Source organism: Bombus terrestris, chromosome 7 (genome assembly GCF_910591885.1).
Source record: "Bombus terrestris chromosome 7, iyBomTerr1.2, whole genome shotgun sequence".
NCBI lineage: Eukaryota > Metazoa > Arthropoda > Insecta > Hymenoptera > Apidae > Bombus > Bombus terrestris.
The window spans coordinates 15,373,093-15,399,400 of record NC_063275.1 but is presented as its reverse complement, the minus strand read 5'-3'; the positions used below and the strand labels follow the sequence as shown (position 1 = coordinate 15,399,400).

Genomic DNA, 26,308 nt, shown 5'->3' with positions numbered 1-26,308 from the left:
TGATCTTTATCGCGATTTTGCAAACGTTTTACGACACCGTCCAGTGGAAAGTGCAAGTAGCCCCTTAATTCGAATTATCCGGGCCGGTTGAACGCGGTCGTTCGAAATTTGTCGTCCAGCCTTTTACCCTGATCCTCTTCCTCGTAGACTCATAGTCGTCGACACTGTATCGAGCCCTGAATAGCCAGCTCGCCGTGTGCAGTAGTTTCCAACGTTTCAAGCTGTCGACAAGCTCCGAACCGAACGAACTTGCCCCGTAAAAAATGTTTTACCTCTCGAAATACAGGGGATGCAAATTTTTCCTCTCTTCCACGCCCGCTGCTTCTCGACTTTTTTCTGCTCCCGTATTTTAAAAGCTCTCTAACCTCCTCCCTCTCTTGGTGAAAGAGAAAAAGACGAAAGAAACAAGGGGACAGAAAAGAGAAAAAGTGGCAGCGGAGCGCGGATGGTTCGTGCTTTTGGCCGTGCAACAGAATTCTGGCGATAGAATTTTACGCGGATCGCGAAAGATAGAAATTCGTCGCGTCGAAACAACACGACGATGACTAGCGTCACGCGATTCTTTTCGTCGTAAACGTGGCCGATCGTAAAACACCGAGGATCATCCCTTAGAAAACTCTCGATGCAATTTTATCGCGAATAAAGCATTTCTCCAAGAATAACGAAACGAGGAGAGAGGGTAGGAAATGGACAGGCTGAAGGAGAAAAACGCGATAATTCGGCGCGTCATCGTAAAGCGTGTAGCTTCGCTCGTAAAAGTTGCCTATGTACGTCGAAGGGAACGTTAAAGGAAATCGTTGCTTTCGTTCGTGGAAAAGGTCCGGCGAGAGTCGCGTTGCCTCGTAAAACGAAACTCCTGATAATCGGAAACTTTGAATGGAAAACGTGAATGAAGATATACCGGGTACACACCTAGATACGGACAACTTTTTTCCTTATCGCGCGAAGGATTAACAGGCGAAAGAGAAGTTTGGCTATTTACAGACTGATCTTTATCGACGAGATTGTGTCGGAAATACTTGTCGCTGTTTGCTTCGGCTTGAATGATGCATACGCTTGTTGCTAGACGAATGAATGTGCGTGTATACCAACGTGTCTCAATCTGGCCGTGAAATTCTAGGTAGAAACTGCGACGTACATTACGACGTGTATTACGATATATCACGACGGTTACGTCACCGTGTTTCCATTGAAAAGTATAATCGGTGGAAATAAATCGAATCTAACATCGTTGGGTCGTGGCATTAGCAATCGCGTTTGCAATGAACTTGATTCGAAGTTGCTTTGCGCGAGGCCTACCAGGTTGAAACTTACGAGACGGTATAATTGCTTTTGGCGGAACAATAAGTACGCTCATTGTTCCACCTGTTTAGAGTTCTGGAGAAGCGCAAATAGAGATTGTCGTTGCGTCGATTAAACGTTTTCGTTGTAATTTATAGGGCGTGTCGCGTAACTCGATGATGAAGTATCTTGATGTTTGTTAAAATGATTTGAGGCGGTGTTAGATGTAAGTGCCCAAGAAATACTCTTGATGTTCAACAATATAATTTATTTAACAATCAACAGTCAACAATCAACAATCCTTGCTTCTCGACTATGATTGCTTCGTTGATACATTTGACCCTTCGCACTTCGTCTTTCGCATCATTACGATATCTGTTAGCTTTTTCGGAACTAGAATTTTTTAGGGTTCAATATATTATCGATATTAGTGAGTAATTAGATTATTCGAGGGCTTTTTTTTATATTCGCCCTAATATCGAAGACTCTTGCCATTTTTAGTTTGGTCTTCGTTGGTACGTAAATATCTGAAATATAGCCGTGTCCTTTCGGACGACCTGACCTGACCTAATGCCATTAGGCCTCGCTTTTGAACATTCTACTAAGCCAGATCTGGTGCACGCAGGTCACTTCAATGTACATTCTTCGTTGACGTATGGTATCTGTCAAATGAATCTTTAACAAACATCCAATGCCCGGAAATATTCAGCAACTTGAAATGCAATCAGTCGACCGACCAATGAGTAATCTGCCACGCCATAAACGATGATTCATAATTGCTTTTACCGCAATTGCTTCGCTATTGTATTCATCGCAAATACAATTAAATAAATTAGCCGAAACGACGATATCGTACCGTCGTTACAAACAAATTAAATCTCACTCACCCATTTCTACTCACAGTGACGATCTATAAAGCGAGTAAAACGCTGGCCGTAATTGCCTTTGTTTATCTGTTAACGTTACTCGAATTGCCAATTCCTTGCGCATGACGATCTCTTGCTTAAACAAACCCCATCATTTCTAAATGGAAAAGTTACTCTGCTATGATAGAACACGAAGAGACGAAGAGGCGCTGATCTAAAGTTTGAAATCTAAATCATCGCTACCGACAACTCAAGTTGCTCGTGAAACAAACAAAACACCTTACTCGCGACTTAATTAAACTTTTTCGTCGGATTCCCGCCCGGAAGCGCGTTCGGTCGGTTCGCAGCTCGGCGTGTGCTCCCGTTAAAATTCAACGCGCGTTGCATGCATGATAACGAGCGATCAGCATCCGTCGGTTCAGCTTGGTAATTCATGCGCGCAAAACTTCTCCACGGAAATTTCAAATATCCGACGCTTGGTCTACGTCACGACCGGTTGCAGCCATCTCTCCTCTAAAAGGAGAAAAAAAGAAAGACAAAGGAAAAGAGCAAAAGAGAAAGGGTGAAGGGGAGGGAGGAAGTCGATTCGCCAAAGTTTTCTCATTGTCTCAGAGCGCGGAAAAGTTTCGTTGCAATTCCGTGGAAGATAACTATCGACAGCTCGTCGTACTTTGCCAGCTGCTCGCACCCGCCATCGAGCTTCATTTGCAACGAGCTTTTAACGTTAATATCGTCCCACCTAGGTTCGCCGTTTTGGATAAAGAAAATACCGGGAACAGGTTGAACGTGTTCGTAAGCGATTTATAATCCACAGGCGTGATTTCCTTTTTATGCAGCCGCGATATTAAACGGCCGGGAAGCTTCTTGCGCAGCTTTTAAGCGACTCTGCAAGAACTTGAAAGTTTGTACCCAACTATAAAACGATATCGATGGAACGAGACCTGGATTAAGGTAGGTTTATAGATATCCGTTTAGAAACACTACGTCGCTTTCATTAGGATAGGTAACATCGCGTGTAATTAAACGCGGTGCTTTATCTACGAAGCAAGACACGTACACGTTGATTAGAAGACGAATTTTTATGGATTTATGGGAAATTTATGAACGCAGAAATGCAAAGAGTACGACAACGAAATATATATATATAAAGTATTCGATGTAAAATAGATGGAAAAATTGTTATGTCGATTTTTATAAGCAGATTCATTCGACGACGTTTGGACAGCCTTGCCAAGTTTCAAATTACATTTCCGTTTCGTTCCTGGTCTTCGAGAGTTTCCCTTTACTTAGAGTACTATTCAAAGGAAAGTTCTTCCTCGATCTGGGTCTGTATCCTCTGTTCCCAACTTGTACGAAGTATTCCTAGGCGACTCGGTAGGAGGTAATTTTCGCCGCTTACATTGCTCTAATTACCAACTTTTATTCCTACAACTCCGTCCCTTGGAGAACTCCTTCTCTCTTCGATTACTAAAATTTCTTCGATTCTATCGCTGATGATTTTCAGACAATCTTTTGTGTACCCTATGGTCTTCGTTATCAAGGAATTTGATAATTCGAGAGGAAGATACGAACGTAAACGCGAAAAAGAAGCGAGGGAAACGGTAGGGGTTAAAAGACTCGAGAAATATTCGAAGCAACGGTAACTTCAACAGGAAATATTCACGAAGCGATAGCGCGCTTTTCTCATCGAACAAGCTGCGTTTTCCAACCCCATCGTCTCGTCGCAGAAGCGTCTCGTGTCTAATAACTGTAATTTACTTAGCCAAGAATCGACGTTTAATTACGACTACTTTCAGGAAACGTTTTCAATCGTCCGTATATCTATGATATTTCACGGAGAAGTTGAAATTGCACGAATTCCGAGTACGATCGTTACTACGAGGCTGCATTAATAGATAAGAGACGAGTAGATAAGCTTTATATCATGTGCACCGTTATCTCCTATAGTTACCGAGCTAGGAAAAACGAAAAAAAGAAGGAGGAAAGATACAAATTATCGTCGATGAGACGGATCGGTCGGATCGTTATTCGAATTCATGAATTCTTAAGAAATAAAATCTTTGATGTCGTGGAGATTTTCTGGATCGTTGGCGAGTTTTGTCTCGTGGAGGGACGCTCGGAAATAATTTGACATTTCGGAGGAAGAATCGTGGCTAGCCGATGATCGCTACGGAAATTACACAGAGGAAATAATTACTCGCACCGCTCGTCGTTTTGATTTTACGCGCGCTTCTGTAAACACTGCAATTATCATCGTTCGTATACAACGACCGTACGGAACAGAAATCAGCGCCAGACTGTTTAAACAATTACGTGGCCTCGATAAATCATCGAGTCGACGCGTGAAATCGTTGATGACTCGCGATCTCTGTATCGTCTGGTCATTGCCGATCATTTGGACAATTTCTGTATTTCCTATCAAGTAATTCGCTAAGAATTACGTGCAAAGTTTATCAAAAATTTAAGCAAATCTCTACTAGAGACTTTTGGAGATAATATAAAAACATCGAGTGGAAGATCAGTGGAATAACGTTTGCGTCAAGCTAATTAGTAAACATCGATTAATATTGAATCGGCAGCCATACGTATGTGATTTGCGGATATATTCTTCCCTTGGCTTTTAGGTGAGAAATTCATACGAAGACCGCAAAAATGAAAAATGAAATGAAAAATTCATATTCTCATAAGAGCATAGGTATCGCATATAATTGATCTATTGGGCTGGTAACTAAGTGATTGCGGATTTTGTCAATACCAGCTAATGACAAAATCCGCAATAACTTAGTTGCCAACACAATATGTTGAGCAACATTGCTGATATTTCAGTCGACGTTTAACTTGCAACATTCTCTTACGCAATAATTAATCAACTTTTTGTAGTAAGAGCTGGAGTAGTTCCGTGTACCTTATTTATCGGAATAATCAGGATTTTTACCGTGAATCGTTGCGACGCTTGGAACGTGGCATAGAAAGGTCCCAAGAATATCACGTGTAACAACACGAAGCGTAGTAAGTGCATGCTCTGATAAGATAATCTTGATAACTGTGAAATCGTTGACCGCGCGTATTACCGGGTAAATAGGAAATTCAAGTCGTACCTCGTGTCAACTTTTATTCTAAATCTTCCGAAATCTTGCTGGAAAATTTGATCGCACAGTTGCGACGATATTCGTTTGTCGCAGCCACACTCTGTAATCTCGATCGATACAAATTTAAAGCGTTACACAGATCATCATTGAACGCAATTGAAAACAATTGAAATCCTCTGAACGAGACATTAAGGTCCTCCAACAACGAAACTAAAAGCATCTGCAAACCGTTTTGTCCATGCTGCTTTATCGTTATTTTCATTTTCTCTAAACGGTGGCGAATTAGAGCGAAGGAAGTAGATCGTCAATGTCCACAAGGGAATCGTTCCAATAACATAATTGTCCGTCCTCTGCCACTCCATTATTTTCTTTAACGTCCAGCAAATTGCTTCTATCTCTGTATAAAGACCAGTTGCATTGTCATTATAATCGATGCATTGTAATCAATTCGTTATGGATTATTGTTATTTGAACTAAGTACACGGAATAGAATTTTCCCACTAAGTCATCCAACATGTACGTATCGCTTTAACGTCGAGCCCTTTTCACTTGGTTCGAGATTGGATTTGAAAATCGAATTCTTGCTCCATCTATTTTCGTCTGCCTGAAACGCACATCCAGAACGCGCATCGTCTACGAGATAAAAATTTCCTTTCCGAAAGTGATTACGTACCATATCCTGTACAAGTATCTTCCAACTCGAGATCGCATAATTCTCATAATAACAGCTCAGCTTTTCCAAATTCGTTCTGTCAGACATCCCGCGGGGACGTGTCCGTATCGTTCAAACTCGAAGACAGTTAACCGGAATCAAAACGAAAGGTCGGTACCAGCATCGCCAACCTCGCTTCCGCGAGGGCGGACTCGTTTCGGACGCGATTATTTGCCACAAACAGTAGCCGTAGAGGAAGGAAGTACGAATTCTCGGGGATGACTGGCGGAACCGTAACACGGTAGTCTAGTCTCTGTCGCATGGACACACAAACGATGATGTGTGACTCTTTCGTGGGCCGGTTTGAAACACGCCTCGTAAATGTTAATCACCGTTATACCCGGTGAGGCTAATCCAGGCCGGTTGTACACCGCGTTGGCTTCCCTCCCAACGGAGCCGAGGTGATTCCTGTAACAATTTCGGGCTTGTTTGTTAATGCAGCGTGCACACGAGCAAACGGTTCCCCGCGCTACGATGTATTTAACCTTCGTTGCTGTTGCAATGAAAGATGCAGGTGGAAGCAGCGCGTGGAAAGTTAGAACCCGCGTTTCTCTGACCCGCGAGCTATTTGTCGAGAACGCTATACAATTGCTCATGAGAGTATTTCAACGCTTGTCGTAAAAACCACGCATAAATTACGCGTGTTACGTGAAACGTCTTGAAGCTTCGTTAACGCTGCGATATCGCTAAAGTTTGAAGATTCCTTTATATTTAATATGAAACTTCGATTCGATCGTAGAACCGATAGGTGATGATAGTCGATGATATTATTTGCAATCAAATCGCAGAACTGTAATTATTGACAGAGAGACGTCGCTTAATCTGTCCTTTGAGTTAGGCTTAGGCACGTGTAACATCTCGAGAGCTAAGTACCGCGCTTGACAATATTTGTCGAGGTGTCGTGCATAAGGTGTCTCGTGTTAATCAGACTCTGCAAATATCTTGAAAATTCGATATGATACGAGACACGCGTTTCGCCATCTTTATATCGCGAGAAATGTTATTTCCTATGAATCAGGCAAATTACGAAAGATGCATGCGAGCCATATTAGTGATACCTTAAATTGTATTAGTGGACTACATCGAGGTTATTCCAGATCAATCAAACGTACATGCGTTTCCAACATCTAATCTGATCACCATATGCATTAAATTTACGCGATACGATTCTATTTCCGATCGAAATTCTCTCCCTCTTTCTTGCTCTCGTGAAATACCGCAAATAAAAACTAACCACTCTTAATGTTTCGAATCCTTCTATTATCTATGAAAGCACAGCGCGATTGTAATTCAAATGGAACACTCCGTACATTGTATTATATAAAGCTAAAAATTTTCTATGATTTTGAACACGCTTCGTTTATCTGAATATCTGCAACGTAATCGACGCTCTCGTCATACAAAAGCCATGCACGTGGATCTGCATGGAAATCCGTCGATCTTGTTCGCCGGAATGACCTTGTGGATATGCTCACGGATCGCACTGCTCGATGGAATCTGTTGAAATAATTACGCAGCATGGCAAAGCAGAGATGCTCGCACGAATAGTTTCGCAAAGTTATTCAAACAGCGTGCCGCGATCTTGGCGGAATGCATGGCCACCTGAGAACGAGTGCACTTGTTCCCGCGATGCAACCTCTGATGGATCCGAAGAATTTCATGCTCGAGCAGCTGGATGCCTTTGTGGCGTATGGGAACCACGAAAGAGCAACGTCACAATAAGCAATGCAATTGCCGCGGTAGCTCGCCACTCTTTCCTCCTTTAATTCCAACGAATCCGCCTGCGAGCTACACCGTGTTCACTGATTCCACGTTGTCAGAGAATTTCGAACGTGATTTAAGATTTATAGCGGGTGTCAATTGTCGAACATGTTCATTAAGAATGAAAAGTTTTCATGAAACTTTGGAATGGAAGCGTAGGTGTGGTTAGAGTAAGGAGAAACGATTTTGAAATATTTATCAAAGTTTGAGAAGGAGTTGAGCGAAAAAAGAAGATTCACGAGTTTCCTTACGAGCGGAGTAATTTTGAAATCTGGTTTAAGCGAGGGTAGAAAGAAAGGTCGTGGAGGAATAATTTATGTGGCTGAACCCACTAACCGAATCGTCGACGATGCAGACGAAATTTCATCCTCGAATTTCTTTCGCTCGAATTTTTATCGAATAAAGTTTCAAGCGTTTGACGTTTAACCAACGACTGTACAATTAGTAGAAACGTTAAGAAGTTTATGCAATAACAAAACATTACCGGAAGTTTTTCGAACTTTTTAAAGCCTAGAAAGTAAAAAATTAAGCTCGCGCATATGGGAACTATTCGTTTAGATCGCTTTACTTTCGTCTGAGAATTTTTCTTTTTTTTTTTTTACAGGAGCATTACAGCGCTTGCATAAGGGTCCTTGCATTTTCTAACATTAAATATTCTATGGAGCAAGTCCACCATAAGCTTGTAGGCAGGTAATGCATTAGATATCACTAGCCAACTCAACTATTATCCTTAATCCCATGTGGGACCACGTATACCTCAACCGTTGCAAACCACGTTGCAACCTGATATTTACAAGTCCACCTGACGAATGAAATATTCAAATCTAAATTCGCGAACACGCGGAATTATCTCGTAGTATTACGATATAAGCCTCTGAAACGTCGAAATAACACGATGGAAACGTTCGAATGGTCGAAATTGTGCCCGCAGAAGTAACCAGGTGTAACGTAGTTTAAAGCCGGTATGTGGCAGCTGATCTTTTCCCACGGTGTTCACGGCAGCCCGAGGAAGTTCAAGAATGGACTGGACCATCGTACTTCCCTTTGCTCCACCTCCGTCGTTTTTTTACCTATTTTGTTCGAGACCCGCTCTTCTACGGTCCTGCGTTTATAATTCCGACGACGACGACAAAGAACTAACTGGGAATGCAAAGTAAGAACCCCCGTTTCTGAACGTTTTCGTGGTCACAGGACAACGATACCTTTGAATCGACGGTTTTGCAAACACTTTTTAACGTATAGATACTATCTGTCCTGAAATTATCTTCTAAGAAGAGATCGTTGTTTTGTCCTGTGAAAAGTTTACGATTGTTTATGGCAGATCGTTTTAACGTTATACTTCGTACGTAATTTGATCGCTGTATCGCGAATAAAATTGCAAATAAAAAGAGTTTAACGTGTGTCGTTCCAGGTTAAAGAAGTTAAGTTAAAAAATATAGGAAATGGATGAGAGTAGAAACATTGGAGACTCGTTATCTTCCAGAAAGCGAATATCACTGAAACAAGGAAAAGAAAAGACGGTGAAAGTAGAAAGAGATCGACACAATCGATGACGGTGTGCAACAGAGGAAGGGGATCAATTTATGTCGTGAACAGGATATCGAATAAATTCTAGTTCGACTCGGATCCATGGAAGATTCTAATTTTAAACAACACGTTCGACTCGACTGTTGCGATATATCTAGCCTCCTATGAATCTCGTAGTATACATGAAAAAAAGACAAACTTTCTCTATTTTAAACGATCGCCTCCTGTTACATTTCACTGGAACGAGGGAAAAGGCAGAGAAGATACATCTAGGAAGATCGCAATCGACGATGTCGTGCAGCTGAAGCTTCTACTCGCAGCTGGTTAACCTGTATATCAGATTCTACCGGAAATCATCAATTTTCTACGGCGCTAAATCTATTAATATTCTACTTGCTGCTTGGATTCAGAACGAAATCTTCTAAATTTTATATAATATATAAGTATGTATTATATAAATATTAATTAATAATATTACATAAAAATATTTATATTATATATAGAAAATATTATACGTAGGAGGATATCGGATCCGTAGAGAAGATTCGTTTGTATCCATGCGTTCATCTCAATTGCAAAATTCCAGAGGATATCGTTTCGGACCGGGAAAATGATATTTCGTAGTCTGCCGGTCAGATTCGGCGGGTATAGAGGATATTATACATGGGTGTGGCTGTCGAAATAGGGGTGGAATGGAGGAATAGAACCCGTAGCGGTTTATGTAAATCAAATGCTACGCGTAGTGATGCCGTCTAATCAAAGATTTCTCCTCTACCCTACTTCCAGTTCGCTGAAATTCAATCTCTTGAGCTTACATTGTGTCTTTGTTTCGTCTTCCTTCGATTAAAATTGTCATAATGTATTTATGCGGGTATTCTAATTGGCCTAGCGCGTCTAGCGTACCACGGTATTATTACGTAGTTACGACAGATAATTTTGTGGCTTTGATAATTTCAGTTTAACAGAATTTTAATTCAACCGGTTTAAATGCGAAAACCTGAATCTACAATTGAAAAGCTTTGGAAGTTCCTAACCACTTCCTGTGCGAAAGTTTCATAGCTCAAGTTACTCGACGTCCTTCCGAAATAATCGCAAGGAATAGTGAATCGATAATTATCTTAAAAGACGATAACACAAGTAGAACGATGATGAATGAGCGAAGGAAGGAATGCACAGCGAAAGGAGCATAAACACAACGAAGGAAGAAAAGACGAGACTAATATAGGGAAACCGATGTCCAATGAAGCTTCGGTCCTATTCGTGGACCTATTCGAACATAGCTGCCGGAGGGTAATAGTTCGTTAAAAAGAATCTGGAGATGCTTCCGGAAGAGGCACGTGTTCTTGTCGGGTATCGTCGTCGACGAGAGCGGAACGGAGCAGCTGGCACAGATTTCATTAATTAAGCGCTCGTTGCTTCCACAACGGCGCTTCGAGCGTAATTGAATCAGTCCTGGCAAAGCGTTTCGGAGAAGTGACAAAGACTGAGCGGTCGAGAAAGAGAAAGAGAGCACATCATCGGGCAGCGCGATGTATCTAACAAAGATTAAACTGCGACAAGATCGGCCGATTCGACTTGAAACTAAATGGTATCCGGATCGTATTGGATCCGCCTTTTTGCGCGGTGGTTACCGGTTTAATTGCACGTTAAATCGGATAATCGGTTCGCGTCAAATATAACAGCATTAGTAGTCTAGTCGACTTTCTTTCTATCGCCAAGCGTCGATTTCCCTGATCGATTCGCCGATCCGCCTCATCCTCACGGAACCTTTAATTTTCCCTCTACCCGAGAATCACCGAGTCAATTTCTACAATATTTTCCGTATACATGTGTTGGTTTAACGTCAGATTGCTTTGGCCATTACAATTTCGATTAAACTTGAAAATATTGGAATTCGAAAGGAGAGAAAGAAGCCAGAAGCAGTTCTTAACCCGCTGACTCTTTGGTGTTACAGCTCTCGTAGCATGTCTTGACGAGTAGGAGAGGCTCTTCAACGGGGTTTTCGGCAGACAAGGGTTCTCCAAAATGGCGGGCGGTCAGCAGCTTCCCGAACAGTACACGGTACCGCAGCTCGCTAGGGTCTTCCACAGCCTGCCGCACCTCAACGTCTCTCTCCACTCGGTCAATAACACCTTCAATCCACATTCCGAAATCTATCTCGAGGTAAGTGCAAATCTGTCTCCTCTGCTGTTTCTTAAATTTTATTCGAAATCTTTTGGTTCTTCGACGAGAAACGAAACTCTCATCGGGCTATTATCGTATCTCGTCAATTCCTCGACGATCAAAAGCAATGCGAGAATCGTGTCCACACCACCGGTAAGTTTCGGCTGGGTCAGCGGAATAAATGGCGTATCGCGTGGTTAACAGAATCGCGATATCAATGCACCGGCTCTGCTCTCTAGTTACGGCAGTATACGAAAGCAATCCAGGCTCGATTCCGTTTTGGCCAACGTACAGAGAGCATTCCCGTCGATTTCAAGCAAAATGTTCCTCGATGCTTTCCCCGTCCCAAAGAAATGAGAGATTCTTTGGCAATGCTCCGTGAACCGAGCATTCGTCAAGATAGTTACAAGCGTTGTATCCGTTTCTGAAACGAATCAAAAAGTTGTTTGGCTAAATTTGAATCTTTTGGAGATGTGCTGGTTCGATGGAATTCGTCCTACATGAGTAGTACAATTTTTATTCAATTTAATATTAATATTTTAATATCGATATATGTGTAATACAATACATATATATATATCAAGTAAAAACAGTATGTCCTATTTTAATCAGATTATCGTTCGATTCGAAGCTTAAGCTATGATCGGAAGTCTTATTATTGCAGTCTCAGAGAAATATCAAAATTGATTGCGGAACGTTAAATTCTTTGTTACGTGAAAAAAATCATCCTATAATTCGTGGTTCCAGTTAGCACGTTAATTAGAGTAATCGTTTCACAGGACGTTTTAAAAGCTATTTGAATTCGAAAATTGGGCGCCGAACACGCTGTGCGTGAAATAACCGTGAAATCGTCGAGCTCGACGAATCTTATTAATTCTCTCGTTTTGTACCATTTACTCTGGAAATTAATTACCGCGTATAAAATCTGTGGAACTCTGTAAAATAACTAGTGGAGAAACATATTACGTCTCGTTCAATTCAAAAGCGACCGTGACTATCCGTAAAAATATTTCCTTGAATCGCGCTAATTAACAGAGGCCGCACAACCCTCTCTGGTCGGGGCAAGATGAAATTACACGATGTTCCACTCCCATCGGACGTTCGAATCCTCGTTTTTCCATTTATTTTCTTTGCCCCTCTCCCTCGTATTTTATTGACCATCGCCACACGTCCGTCGACGAGAGTAAATTGCCTCACGTTCCCGTGTCTTTCTTTTCGTCAACCCCGCCGGGTCTATCTGGATCCAGTCGCGTGCCGCTCGTTTCAAATCTGAAATCTTCACCGTTTATCGTTTGTCCGCGTGTTATTCGCGAACCGATGCAAACACGTTCGTGAAACGTGATCGTATCGCGATAGTATGCGAATAAAATGTTAACGACGTGCACGTACAATATTCGCGAACTGTTTATCGGTGAGTACGCCTCATAAAAACCGTTCGAGAGGATGGAATATCTCGATTGACAGACGTAACCTTTTCCGCGAATGTTCGACGAAAGCGGGAAAAATGAAGGTGACCTACCCCGAAGAAAACGAGTATCCCAGACGCCACGAGACAGTTCCTCGGTACGTTCTTTTTTATTCGGGCGAAGTGTTTCCAGTTTCTTGTCCCGTCCAGACGAATGGCTGTCCAAAAGGCAGCTGTATCGAGGAAAGAATCACGCGGTTCGGCGTAACAAAGTGGAAGAGGAAGAGAAAGAAAGGTGAAGGAAAGAAGAGACAGGACACGGTCTGGATGAGAAGCGAAGAGGAAAAGGACGAAGAGAAACGCAGCTGGATGCCACGAGTGCACGAGAATCCAAGCTGTGTGTAACTGGAAAGCACAATGGCCGGGAAAGCTCAAACAATGCACAAAGGCTTTCGTATAATACGCCTGGGGCAACGTGTGGGCTTTAACGGGCTCGAAACGTCAGACCGCTAACTAGCGATGGGCTCAAGACACTTCCAGTCGCTTCGAATAGTATCTCCAGTCAGTCACATGATATTTCCGAGTTAACGGTTACCGAATTAGCCTGTTATCGTTCCGTCTTCGTGATCCTTCAGAGGTTTCCACAGTTAGATGTGAAACTAACGCGAACATTGATCGTTCGTTTCACGTGCCATCATTGTTATCCTGTATCTTAATTATTAAAAATAATATCAATAATTTCGAGATTTCTAAGGTCTTCGAAAATGAATCGAACCGTTACTTCGCTAAACTAAAAACACGAAACGGCGAAAACCAATGTAAATTACAAAATTGTTTTATCGAAACGGTTGCGATCAATGTTCATTATGAGATACTTGAAAGTACATCGCATTCAAATTTCAATCAATCAACGTACGATTATATTTCCATATATTAATAAAATATCGTAGAAATAATAATCCTGCACTTTTATCCCGACAAAAGTTACCGAACGTAGTAGAACAACATCGATATTTCACGTTTCGGTACGAGCCTTTCCCCATCGCTGCTTACGCGGTATTCTCTCCCTCTACCACAGCAACCTCTTGCCCCGTACTCCAAAAGCATCGGGTTCTCGTGGCTCTCGACAAGAAGTACGATCGCCTGGTGCAACGTCTTTCGTTGCAGATGTCGAGGGCATGGGCAACATATTACTACGGGATCAAGACGGATATCTCGTTGCGTTTGAGCAATTGGATTGTCGCTCGTTCGCGAGATTTCCTGGCAAAGAGGTGCGTGCAACGGTGCTCACGTACATTGATCCTTTTTCCTGTAATCGGCGAAACGAACGCAGTCCGCCCAATTATCGTGTCGGCAGGTGCCGGATAACGAGAGCAACAGGAGGAAGTAGCACGTGTTTTGACAACGTTCATATCGTACGAGCGCTCGCAATCGAATTGTGAAATTTGTATAATTTTCAATTTCAATTTGGGGTCAAACTTTATGAATGTGTGAATATTTGTGCCGAGTAATTATTTGTTTGCGCGTCGCGTCAACGACGTACATAAACCTTGACTGCAATATAAATGTACGATCGCTTTTAATCTTTTCTTTTTTTTTTTCTTTTTTCTTGTTTTAATTTCATGAAATCGTTGAAAAAAGGTCGAAGGAACAAGAATGTGTAACGACCCCGATAAATTCGCGAATAACAAGCATTTGCCGGTTAATGAGCACATCCATATCGATACCGATCGTGGATTACGCTTTCATTACCGCATACAGAGCGTTTCCTGTTTCCTGTTCCAGTTTCTCATCAATCATATTTCTTGTTCATGCGTTTTCAATCATTGTAGATTACAGGGGAAACGGTTTCTCTCGCGTCGTTGTTTCTCGTATCCAGCTTTTCTTCGCTTCCTCTTTTGTCTGCCATTTTTCTTTACCCCCTCCCTCCTTCCCCCTGCCTGTCCTTCCACTACTTCGTTGCTACTTTTTCTGCTTCAGTCAACCGGTGGATATTTCATTTTTCCCTTTCTTTCAGACTGTTTAACGTTTTCTTTCTGCTCCTTCGTAAGTTCCATTAACGTGCCGTTTTATGCGCTATTTCCGTCATTTTCTGCCTTTGAATCGAAACAGATGGAATTACCTCCAACGTATAACGGAATTAAATAATACAGATATTCCGCTTTTCGCAATATTCCTTCCCAGTATCGTCTGTTCTGTATCAAGTTATACGCTATATACCTGAATGAACGTTCGAACGTCTTTAAATTGGCATAATATCGGCGGATCGCTGGAAATCGTTCAACGATTGCACGAACCGTCAGAAACGAGAAGTGAAAAAGAAGAAGAAAAGAGAGGAAGGTAAATAGCGTCATAACGTGGAACGTTCACACTGGCCTGGTTGATCGTAGTATATCGGTGACATCGAAAGCGTGCGAAATTTAACTGGCATGCACACGCAGACACGTTACTCTCGCATGCGTCGTCGGTAGGGTAGTCAGCGAAGGAGAAGCCTCGAGGAAACGCCTGTCTGAGCACCCTCGACGCAACACGAGCTCTGGTAATTGGGTCCCTGGCTATTGTTCCTGCTGCTTGAAAATATTTCACGAAGCGGCCGCTGCAACAGCACCGCCGCGCCGGGTAATTAAATCGTGAGATGGCGTTTTGTCGTATCTTTCATCGTTTGTTTTCTAACCTCCAATTCGACAGTAGATTAACGATCTCTCTTTCTCTCTCTCTCTCTATTTTACCGCACCATACCTTCCACCTCTGTCTTTTTCATTTTCGTAGAAATCGGTTTGTAGAAATTACCGTTTCATTACGCAAATTTTCTTTCGTCGTATCTTGTTACATTGCCATGTTAAATAGACAATTTCCATAATGTTTGAAGTTGAAAAAAGAAAAGAGAAAGAAAGAACTGGCGACCTCTGGTACCGAAGTGCGTGACTGCCTTAAAGAAGGGTACTGTACTTTAGTTAAGAGGATTTTTGTTCCAAAGGTATCTCACGTACTTTCAAACGCCTTGAAAGAAATCGGAAAAAAGCCCGGGTACGACGACCCTGCTGGTAACCCTTTCTCGTTCATTCTATTTTCAGATTAGCATAACAAGCAGATAATATGACACAACTTAATTATACTGTCGCAATTTAAAGAATTACCATACCGTACAGGTTTAAGCCAATGTACGTGCAAATAGGGATATTATCGATCGAGATTAGCGATGGGAGGTATCTTAATTAATTTCACATACGTCCATCTCCTCGCAACGAGTCATTTTCTTTTTATTCATATAGTAACGAAACCGTGTCATTCTCAATGTCCACATTTGACAATTAAAATGTTCAATACATGTATTTATATACATGTATATACATGTGTATACATTTATATACATGTATACAATTCCCATGTATTTAGTAAAATTACGTAATATTTACTGCGCAATTATTTCCCTCCCTTGATAGAAAGTCATTTTCCGTGTACAGAAAATTCGTTCCGATGGATTAACTACCGTAAATTACATTTTATGTAACGCGAAGTACTTACGCGATTTGATCGAAGTATCGAATATTTCAAAATAGCCGAAAGTATCCAGAGATTAGACACCATGTGCCTCGATTGATAAAATCAGGGAAACAATTCAAATCAACGAGCGATTTTTGCCAACAAATTTTTCAAACGTTTCCGAGTATAGAGTTCCGAGTTGTGATTGCCCTTTCAACAAGACAAGTCTCTCGGCACTGCAGAGAGCTTGTTTAATCTGGCACAAACGCGGCGGATTTTTCTGATTAAAGTCGATTTACAACAAACGTTCCTGCTAATTCCATTGAACGTTGTTCGGGGCAGGCTCCTATCCTCGTTCCCTCTTTGCCAGCCACTCGAATAAATGCGTCCGAGTTCTTTACGCGTCGACGTTCAGTCACGGACACAACGAAAGGAGAAGGAAAGGAAATAGAACGTTTCTACGATTCGTCGACTACGAACGTGGCGGCTACGTGGTGTAAACGTGAAGAGGAACACGAAGTCGCACGTGTTACGTTGCGACACAGAACAAGCGGAATGGTGTCGAAAAACACAGTCGAGATCCTTTTGACTTCCGAACTCGATCATTCAGATTCGAGGAGAGTTTTGTAACGTGACGATATAAAAGAACGGAGTATGCTAACAGGACAAAAGAAACAACGCGTTTTTCGAACGATGCAGGAAGAGAGGGCGGTGAAGCCCGTATTTACTCTTTCAGAGGTTCGCGAATCTCGAAAGGGAATTCATTTGCGATTTTATGTGCTACCTTCCTAGACAACCGGGTCCCATGAAGTTCGAGCACGCCCTTTCCGCGCGTCCCTTCTTTTCTCTCTCTCTCTCTTTCTTTCTCTATCTCGAGTGCACTTCCGGATTTATTCCAGAGCTTCTGTCGCACTAGGTGCAACGACCGTCTTCAGTTCGTGTTCCGTAAACTGTAAACAGAGACTTGCTGTCTAGACGCGATTCAGGTCTCGAAATTCGGTCACTCTTTCTACCTCTATCTTTGACTATCAAGCTCCAAACGAGAGTAATTAAGAATGGCTATTACGATTCATATTATCGTTGACGTTTTCACATTTTCTGTAGCTGCAGCATAGAAAATGCTGGACGATTTGCAACGCAACCAAACAGAAATCGTTTCCAAACCAACTTCTTCGCTTTTCTGAAGTTTCGATTTTCGGAAAGTTTGCCTAGAAAATGATCTAGGTGGACGATGTCAAGAAATCGCATTAGCATAGGAAAACTGCATACGTTCGATTCTTCCGATCGTAGAGCAACCGTACGTGCGAAATTCAGTTCGACGCGCAACGAGGTTTGTTTGGAAGAAAAGCGTATCCGGTTGCCGGCTGGGAAATGCGCCAGTGAAAGAAGATTTTCCATAAATTCACACGTCTCTCTGTATCATTCGTCTTCAACTACTCGAAACTGTCGCTGAAGTTCTCGACAAAAGTGAGGAACAGATATCTCCCTGGCTAGCATCATGGCTCACGATCATTTTCTTTTCTCTGTCTCCAACTTGGCGACACATATCTGCTTTTTCTTTGCGAATCGGTTGTGCTACTCGGTATCTCAGCATCGTTGCTGGATGACTCGGTTTCTCTGCCACCGATGATCGTCTGAGGATTTCTAAGGATATAATTATCTAACGCGGTATTTAAGATATTTTACGAGTTTCGTTAACCAGTTAGCTGTTGCGTCCTCTTTGAAAAGTGTATACCTAAAATATGTCGCGAGAAATAAGCGATGACGAGTATACTCGTCAAACACAGAGTTTATGTGATTGTTATAATAAAGAATTAAGTAATAGAATGACTGTTTTATTTTCCTTACGCATGACGAGTAAACTCGCGTCACGACACAAAATATCGCCACTTCATGACGAGTATACTCGTCAAAAACGTACTTCCTTCTATTATACGAATCGAGGTAATAAAATAGTTTTTTGTCAGAGGAATTCCATTTCTAAATTTGGAAAAAATATAAAACATCAAATTGATGATATCTTTGTTATAAATTTTCAAAGTATTTTATTCGGCTTTGCTTTGTTCACCTTGCTTCAGCAATTACTTTCCAAAAGCATTGTTCGAAACAGTCGAAACGGACACCATCTAGCTGTTTTCAATATTCATGACACGTTTTGAAATATGTAACACTCGCAATCGTGTTGTTCAGTCTAGAGAACATTCGTATCAATTAAGTAAATTATACTTCAGTTTGTTATTAACCGGCTGGCGTAATAAACCGACAAACTGACTGAAATTAAAATTCGTCTCTCATTTTAACTTCATTACTGTCCTTATATTCGAACCGCTTTAAAAAGCTCTAAACTTTCCTACGATTTTTGTGCGAAAGTTAATATCCCTGCGAATTAAAATTTTGCCGTTATCGCTGTTTGTTACACGTGGAAACATAGAGAGGACCGGCTTCCGCGAAAAATCACAGACATCGAGAATTATAGGCGAAGTTTATCGATGTCGCGTAAATAATGAAATGCAATATGTACATACACCGGTCGATGTAGCGGGTTTCATGGGGTGGCACGCGAGCCGCGAGGGTGGTTGACCCCCGGTGGCGTGCAGGCCTTTGAGTAACACGACAGAAAAATCAAATCTTCCGCGAGTCACAGCAACAACGACCGTGCGATACACCTTGCAAACGTACTAAGCTTCCTCGCTAAACAGAATATGCGATAGCACTCTCCGCCACGCGTTAATCCACCCTCTGCCAAACCAGGTGGATTAATAGAATAACGACGATAAAAGTTATTACACAGCTGATAACGACGACACGATTTATCTTTGTTGGATCACGGTGTCGATACAGCTCGCGTGAAAAAATTCGATTGACTATCGCCATTAAAAAAATAATTTCAGTCGTGAAATTCGGTTATTCCGTAATAATCTCGTCTGTGCTCTTTCGATCCTAAATTTTTGAATCCTATCATCTCACAGAAGCCACTTCGATCAATTCCATAAATCGAAAAGCAATGAAAGACGAGGATGTTGGAAACATTTTGCTAATTTACCTTACCGTTACTTTACTGTTACTCGTGTCATCTTACAGCGAATGACCCCGTGGTAATAAATAAAAATGAAGTTGACCAATCTGGCTCCTTAGAGGTTCGTATCGCGTATAAAGAAAAATCAATGGGTAAAGAAATGAAATTTCAAATAGCAAATATCCATCCGTCTGTCGATAAAACACATTTACGAGGACAGATTCTTACGAGGGAAGTTTCCGCAGTGTCAATAACGATAACAAATACAACAACTTGTAGCGGCAATTTCGAAAACTTTTCAATCTGCTCTCGTAATGCCTAAGATACTGGCGGCAATCGACGATCGGCGAGCATTCTGGAGCACGTGAATTCGCTATGATTCACTCGGCGTGAGTCACTGTACGGCGGGCGACGATCTTCGCGAGACAGGCGGATCACCTTTCGACATCCTTGCAGGCAGTTAATTAGCGCGAACAAGAGCAACAAGCGTGTTCTATAGCGGCGTTCGCTAATAATATGCTCCGATCGAGCGTAACCGGTGGTCCCGATTAGCGCACGCATCCGTCGGCGATCGGCCGCGATTCGGTTCAACGTTCGCGTTATCGGGCCGGGAAATTAAGAGAACGTCGAGTCTAGTCGCGGATGTCCGCGTGGTTACTGGAAATACTCGTTCGCGTCGCATTTCTTTTAGATTGCCACCGTGTGTGACGTTCGTGTTCTGCATGGTGATACCTCGTGTTCCACGATATCGAGACGGTTATTGCAATTTTTATGCGTTCAGGAAGTCTAGTTTTAAGCTTAATTAACGGTACTGGTCGCGTGAGCGGCAGCTACGAATAATCATTAATTAGAAAGTAGCTGAGAAGCTTCTCTGATCTCTCTTCCTCTCTCCCTCCTCTCTCTCTCTTTCGCTCTCTAGCAAGGAGTCATTAGCGCTCGCAGGAAATTTTGGAAAAAGAAAAATGAAATACACGAAAGAAAACGGAGCATCTCGGCGATGGTTTTAGATTTAATTAAACCTCGAGATTTCCGGCTACGCCGAAAGAAACACTACTCGAACGTTAATTGCGAGAAAAATAAGGCGAATGGAAACGGTGGTGCGGGGGGAGGAAAAACGGAAACGATAAAGATGAGATAAGGAGGTGGTATACGCGAACGGTTTTATTAAAGATGCACGGCGATAACTAACGTTTAACTTTAATTAACAGAGTCTCGGGATACTTGGAAGTATCCCTGCAGCCTGGTTAATCCTGACGTTGCTGGTGCTCCTGGTTTACCTGGTAACGAGATGCTGCGACCGGAAGCCGCGCCCCAGGAGGTCGATAACCCTGCTGAAGTGTTCGCTGGCCATCCTGGCGTTGCTTTGCAGCGGAGCTGTTGCCGTCGGCCTCTACGGTAACGACGACGTGCACAACGGTTTGGTGCAATTGGTGGCCGCCGCAAAGAACGTCGATGGTATTCTCATGGGTGTACGGAATCAGGTTGGTCTGCCACCACGAGATACGTCTGTCTGACACGGACTCTCAAACGTCCTCCTGCCCGATTCTAATTAGATACGCTCCGATCATGATATCGTTATTTGCCTCGTTCGAATTACATAAACGCATATATCGATTCAGAATAATAATCGATGTTTCGAAATTAACGGCGAACTTGGAAGAACAAATTATGGATTTTTAAGATAGCGACGTTTGCGTTGTGCAATGAAATAATTAATCGGAGTAAATTTGTTGGTTCTTTCGAAATTCACTTGGTTGGTTGATGCTTTACTCGATCTATGCATTATTTTTATCTTTCCTTACCGTATTTATAAATTAAATTAAATCGTTCGGAGAAAACGTTGTTTTTAGAGAAAGATAAAGGAAACGAAGAATGTTATCTTACGTAATGCAAGAAAGATCTTTTCTACTATTTCTGCTCTCCAGTGACGTTCAACGACTGCAAACTTTCGTTCCGTTCATCTTCAGTAGTCACTTCTCGAAGGAAACATCTCGTCCACTTCAACTTTCTTATTACTACTTGTTCGTTCGTACATTCATGTTTACACTTTAACCGAAAAAGTAGAGCTGCAACTCGTTCATAATTAGTTCACGGTCTTGTCTTCCTTTCCTTTTTCTTTTTTACATTTAAATGTTCCTTGATTAGCGCTTTTAATTCGGGTCAAGAATAGCGAGGAGTTTGCGGACAACCGTAATGGAAATAAACCTGAAAGAAGAGAGACCCGTCTCGTGATAAATAATCCGATTTCCAGCCACCAAGGAGATTCCATTTTTTAATTAAAGATCTTTATCTGACGGACTTAATTTAACCGAATCGCCGTAAACGGGATTAACTTCGTTTTTAAAGAATTCGGCGAGTGAGTTATCACTCGTGTCCTAGAACTAGTGATTATTTCCGCGGTAAAGGAAGAAAATATTTTTTTTATCAGTTTTAGAATTATAGCATAGCGTGATTTTATTGGACATTCGCAGGGTCGAGCACGATAAAGGTGTAAGATGATGCACGGTGCCATTTTTCGTGCAATAGCGTTCTACGTTCATTGTTATAAAAATCTTCAACGTTGTAATAAATTCATTTAGTCTAAATAGGCGATTAAATTCAAATTTTCAAAATCTTGATTTATGCCAATGTGATTGTCTGCGACGCGAGAGGATAAAGTTCATTTGTCACCTTTATGCTCGCTTCATTCTCACAAATTATCCTATTAAATATGGCTATCCCGTTAACACTGTGAGTATTACCTTGGCGATTGAAATCACTTAAAAGGTATTTGCTTTTCAAGACCGACACCATCGAGACGACATTGAAGAAGAAGGTGCAGCTACAGTTGACTGCCTTGGGGGACGATTTCGATGCCCCCGTCAGCAATAAAACCATGCTCGGTCTGCTGTTGGCCGCTCTGCAGAGCATGAAACAAAACACGAACATCGCCGTGAACCGGAGCTTCGAAATTCGAAAACCGTTGAGCGGAATCAGCTTGGCTGGCGCGATCGGGATGGGAGAGAAGATAGAGCAATTAAGGTGGCCCGTCACCATGGCCGTTCTCAGCGCGCTACTCGTCCTCTGTGTGGTGCTGGTCGTCGGAGTCGCGCGACATTCCAGATGCGTTCTCATAACGTACGTGTTTCTTTTCTTTCGCATGTCTAGCAAAAACCGTGCGAAAACAGGGTTCTCCTGTCCGACTGGATTCAACTCTCTTAAATTACTACGTTTTTGTGCCTTCTCGCAGCTGCGAACGAACCAACGAACGATGGTAATCTTGCATCGGTAAATTTCAGAAACGTCTTGACGATGTTAAAAGTTAGAGATAGGATCAGAATCGCTTTGAACATAATTCGACGGCACGATACGATAATATTTCATAGTATTTCACGGTAATGTGAATAAATATCAAGTAGAAATGTTTGAAAAATATGGAAATAATAGATCGATTGGTTCTGGTTACTCTAATAATCGTTTGCTTTGAAATCTTCCTTTCAGATTTTCCGTGTTTGGATTATTTGCGGTGATAGTCTCGTGGTTGATGGCTTCGCTGTATCTCGCAACTTCAGTGGCCTTAGGTGATCTCTGCGTGTCACCAGACGGTTACCTAACCAGGGCGGTACCGGCCACTCTAGCCTCTGAGGTTCTTTCGTATTACACGCATTGTGAGAACACGCGCAATAATCCATTCAGCCAGAGATTAAACGACGGTCAAATCGCAGCAAACAACATGAGAGACAACATGAGTACCGTGACCAGGTTGGCACTGGAACTATTCAAGGAACAACAATTGCAGCCAAAATTGACCAGCCTTTCGATCGACGTGAACACCGTAAACAAGCTCATGTCGGGATTAACGACGTTACTGGATTGCAAGCCTCTTCACAAACAATACGTTCATGCCGCGAAGAGCTTATGTCATTTAGGATTGTGAGTTTGGCACTATTTTTTATTCTTTTGCTATTTAACCAGGGGCACGAGAAATTGATATAACTATATACGTACATGTATCATAAATTCTCAGAATGATACGAAACGCGAATGTACGATTCAAACTATCGATCACGTTGTTTCTCTAGTATTTTATGTAAACTGTTTACCTGCTGCGAAATGATTGATCGCAGAAGGTTAAAGTACTCTATTAACTATCCGAGGTGTAATTAAAGAAATACCGTAACACCGTTGAAATTTTTCAGATACGGACTAACTTTCATGCTGTTGGCGAGCTTAGCCGCGGGACTGTTCTTCACAGTGCTAGTTTGGGTAGACTCTCACACTTGGATCTATATTCGAAAGCGGTGAGTGTGTACGTTTAACGCAACTAAAAGATACAACGCGCAGAGTATGATTAACGAGGACTTTGTTCTAGAAGAGATTACCATCAAGTCGATGAGCAGGACCCGTATCTACCGCCATCGGCAGCTTCGCAGGCGATAGCAGCACGGACCCTTCGAGGCCAAGGGTCGTACCCGCCTACAGCCCCTTCTGTATTTTATCCGAATGCTCATGGCACTCAAAATACCATTAAGCAGCCTCTCTTGCTAACGCCGCCCCCGCCGTCCTACGCTACTGCGACTGCTCGAGCACGTCAGCTGCACGAGAGCATGCTAAAGTTTGTGCATGAGATTTTATTCGGTTTCATTTATTAGCTGTCGTCTACCTTTATCGTATATGAACCTTCCGGTTACTCAAATAAACGTCGGTTTAGGAGGAGAACGCTCAACGAAGATAGTTATTAGCATGGAAGTTATCAAGCCATAATTTCGAGTTAATAGGAAGACCGTAAGTGGGCTAGTAAGAACGTGACTTTAAGTAGTACCAGATTATTAAACTTCAGCCTCATAAAGGGGGTAATTATAGAGCTGCATTTAATACGATAAAGGTTGAACGTTAAGTGAACTGCGACAGTTCGTCAAATTAATTTTATGATGCGGTTTGAAGTGGGATTTAGTTTAAGTTACGATTGTTCTTTCGGATTATGCGATGGGTTTTAAATTAAGTTTGGTACGAAAAGTTGTCACTTAATCCCTTTTCATAACTGTCATCAAATTGAAGACTTGATGTGAGAACCATGAAATTTTCAACGGATCAATTGTGAATTACATAGTTATTTCATATTAACGAACGTACAGATGTTACATCAAATCTTTACTTGTTCGCTTTACATAGACGATGTGTTTTTTTATTGGATTTTATGAGATGCATTAATTTTCCATTTTTACCAGTGTGTTGAATCAATTCAGTTTACGATTTACGATGTGATTTGTTTATGTCGATAGATACTATGTTAGGTCTGAATGTTGCTTTAATTGTTCACAACACTCTGGTGGCAATAATGCAAACAATATGGTACAGCTATTGATCTTTCAACCTTTACAATGAAATGAACGAAATCACACATTCGCTTGAAGACGAATTAATCATGGTTATCGCCAATTATATTTCAGGACAATAACTGTACAATCGTTTGGTTTCCTCTTTGGTGTTCTTACAGCATTCTGCCAGTTTAAATTTTTTTAAAATATTCATATAGATATGTTTCTCAATTTTCTCCATTACTTTTTCTAATCGATGTTTAAAGCAAGGAAGAGAGTTCGTTTTTGCCTTTTTTTCTATACATGGAAACATTAGCGATAGTATGCTTTTGCGCGTGTTTTCATCTTTCATAACGTTCGTGTTTAGATTGTTTTACGAGATGAACGAATGATACAGAGTTTTCTCGATAGGAATTAGACATCAGAGAACCGTCCGAGAGAAAGATAATGCTGCAACTTTGTTCGTTTCGATTTGCCATTTACAGAGGTGGGGGTATTAACGGGAGCGGAGGAGGCGGGGATCACAAATCGTCTCAGCATAATCAGCAATCGACAGGTGGACGAGCTGAGCACCGTTCTGGGCTCGGAGATCAACCTGGCCAGTACGCGACTTTGAGCAAACAGTGCAAGACCCTCGAGTCCAGTGACTTTTACTGAGGGCACGCCCCCGCAGGGCCCGGTAATTTCACCGTTAATCTTTTCTTTAATTTAAATACAACTCTCAAATTTTGAAATGAAGATTCTGTTTTGGAATCGTAGGTAGAGAACCACCTTGGACACCAAGCGTGGCGTCCTTCACCGGTACCCTGTCTCACAACTCTCACGGACCTGCTCATCTGGCTACGTTCCAAGACTCTCGCAAAACACAGACTCTAGACCCGAAGAATCTAGCGAATTTAAAAAGAGGCCCGACTCCAGCTTGGAATCAGAATCGCCCGTTGCCACCAAATCCCAGTAGTCAACCGACCTGGGAGTTCGAGTCTCGTTCGCAGACCAATATGAATCAGTTTCGATCCCTGGTACGAAACAAGACGCCAAACATTCGGATTCAAGACCAAATGCAAGATCAGGTGCGAACATTAGATAGAAATTTCACTAGGAATCAGTTCAACGGTACGACGCAAAACAACGCTGTACCAAACATGTACGGAACGTACAATCGAGCGCAATCGAGGCAAGAAAACAAGTCAACGGTGGCGACGTTGAGCCAAGTACAGGGTAGCGATCCCAATTTGTACGCCGTAACGGAGTTATAAAATCAAACGACACACCAAACGCATAAAAACTGCCATTATTAAGATTTTTGGAATATCGTCCGATGGAAAGTTCGCTGTGGTCACTTTCACTGAATGTCTATTAAAAAGTTTAAATCGTCAATGCACAATATCATTGTCCCAAGGGACTCCTTTTGAAAGCGACCAAGCACCAACGTGCATATTTTCATATATGCGTTCTTATTTTATACGCTAAACCCGAAAAAAAATGGCTCAATCGTTTGGTAACTTTTGATAAGAATCACGAACATTTATATACGTTTAAACGTAAGATTTCATAAAGGGTCTACGTTTTAAGAGTACAATAGGTGGAAACTGCGGAGCTAGAGTTTTCACCCATGCTTTCCGCAACGATATTCAGAATTTTCTGGGAATCAAAACAAAAGGGGAGAAAGAGCAAGATCATACATGTTTTATAACTATACGATAACCAT

General features: G+C 41.9%; 1 protein-coding gene and 1 long non-coding RNA gene across 8 annotated transcripts in view; one reads left to right on the top strand and one right to left on the bottom strand.

Moving 5' to 3' along the window:
* LOC100650885 (protein tweety) overlaps positions 1-25,659 on the top strand; it is a 39,987-nt gene extending 14,328 nt beyond the window's left edge. For 2 of the 7 annotated variants that reach the window (XM_012310382.3, XM_012310383.3), the window contains exons 2-10: positions 8,314-8,399; positions 11,191-11,399; positions 20,512-20,784; positions 22,086-22,420; positions 22,784-23,215; positions 23,482-23,583; positions 23,655-23,897; positions 25,086-25,279; positions 25,360-25,659. In XM_012310382.3, coding sequence (XP_012165772.1) covers positions 11,262-11,399; positions 20,512-20,784; positions 22,086-22,420; positions 22,784-23,215; positions 23,482-23,583; positions 23,655-23,897; positions 25,086-25,257 — 1,695 coding nt within the window. In that variant the 5' untranslated portion in view covers positions 8,314-8,399; positions 11,191-11,261 and the 3' untranslated portion in view covers positions 25,258-25,279; positions 25,360-25,659. The remainder of the gene's footprint in view (positions 1-8,313; positions 8,400-11,190; positions 11,400-20,511; positions 20,785-22,085; positions 22,421-22,783; positions 23,216-23,481; positions 23,584-23,654; positions 23,898-25,085; positions 25,280-25,359) is intronic. The other 5 variants (XM_020863604.2, XM_012310385.3, XM_048407218.1 and 2 more) reach the window with 4 other exon arrangements.
* On the bottom strand, positions 5,130-6,153 carry LOC125385399. The gene is made up of 3 exons (XR_007224601.1): positions 5,910-6,153; positions 5,718-5,840; positions 5,130-5,633 (listed from the first exon to the last, which is right to left on the bottom strand). It is a non-coding gene; the product is annotated as an uncharacterized LOC125385399 (long non-coding RNA).
* Positions 25,660-26,308: the final 649 nt, after the last annotated feature.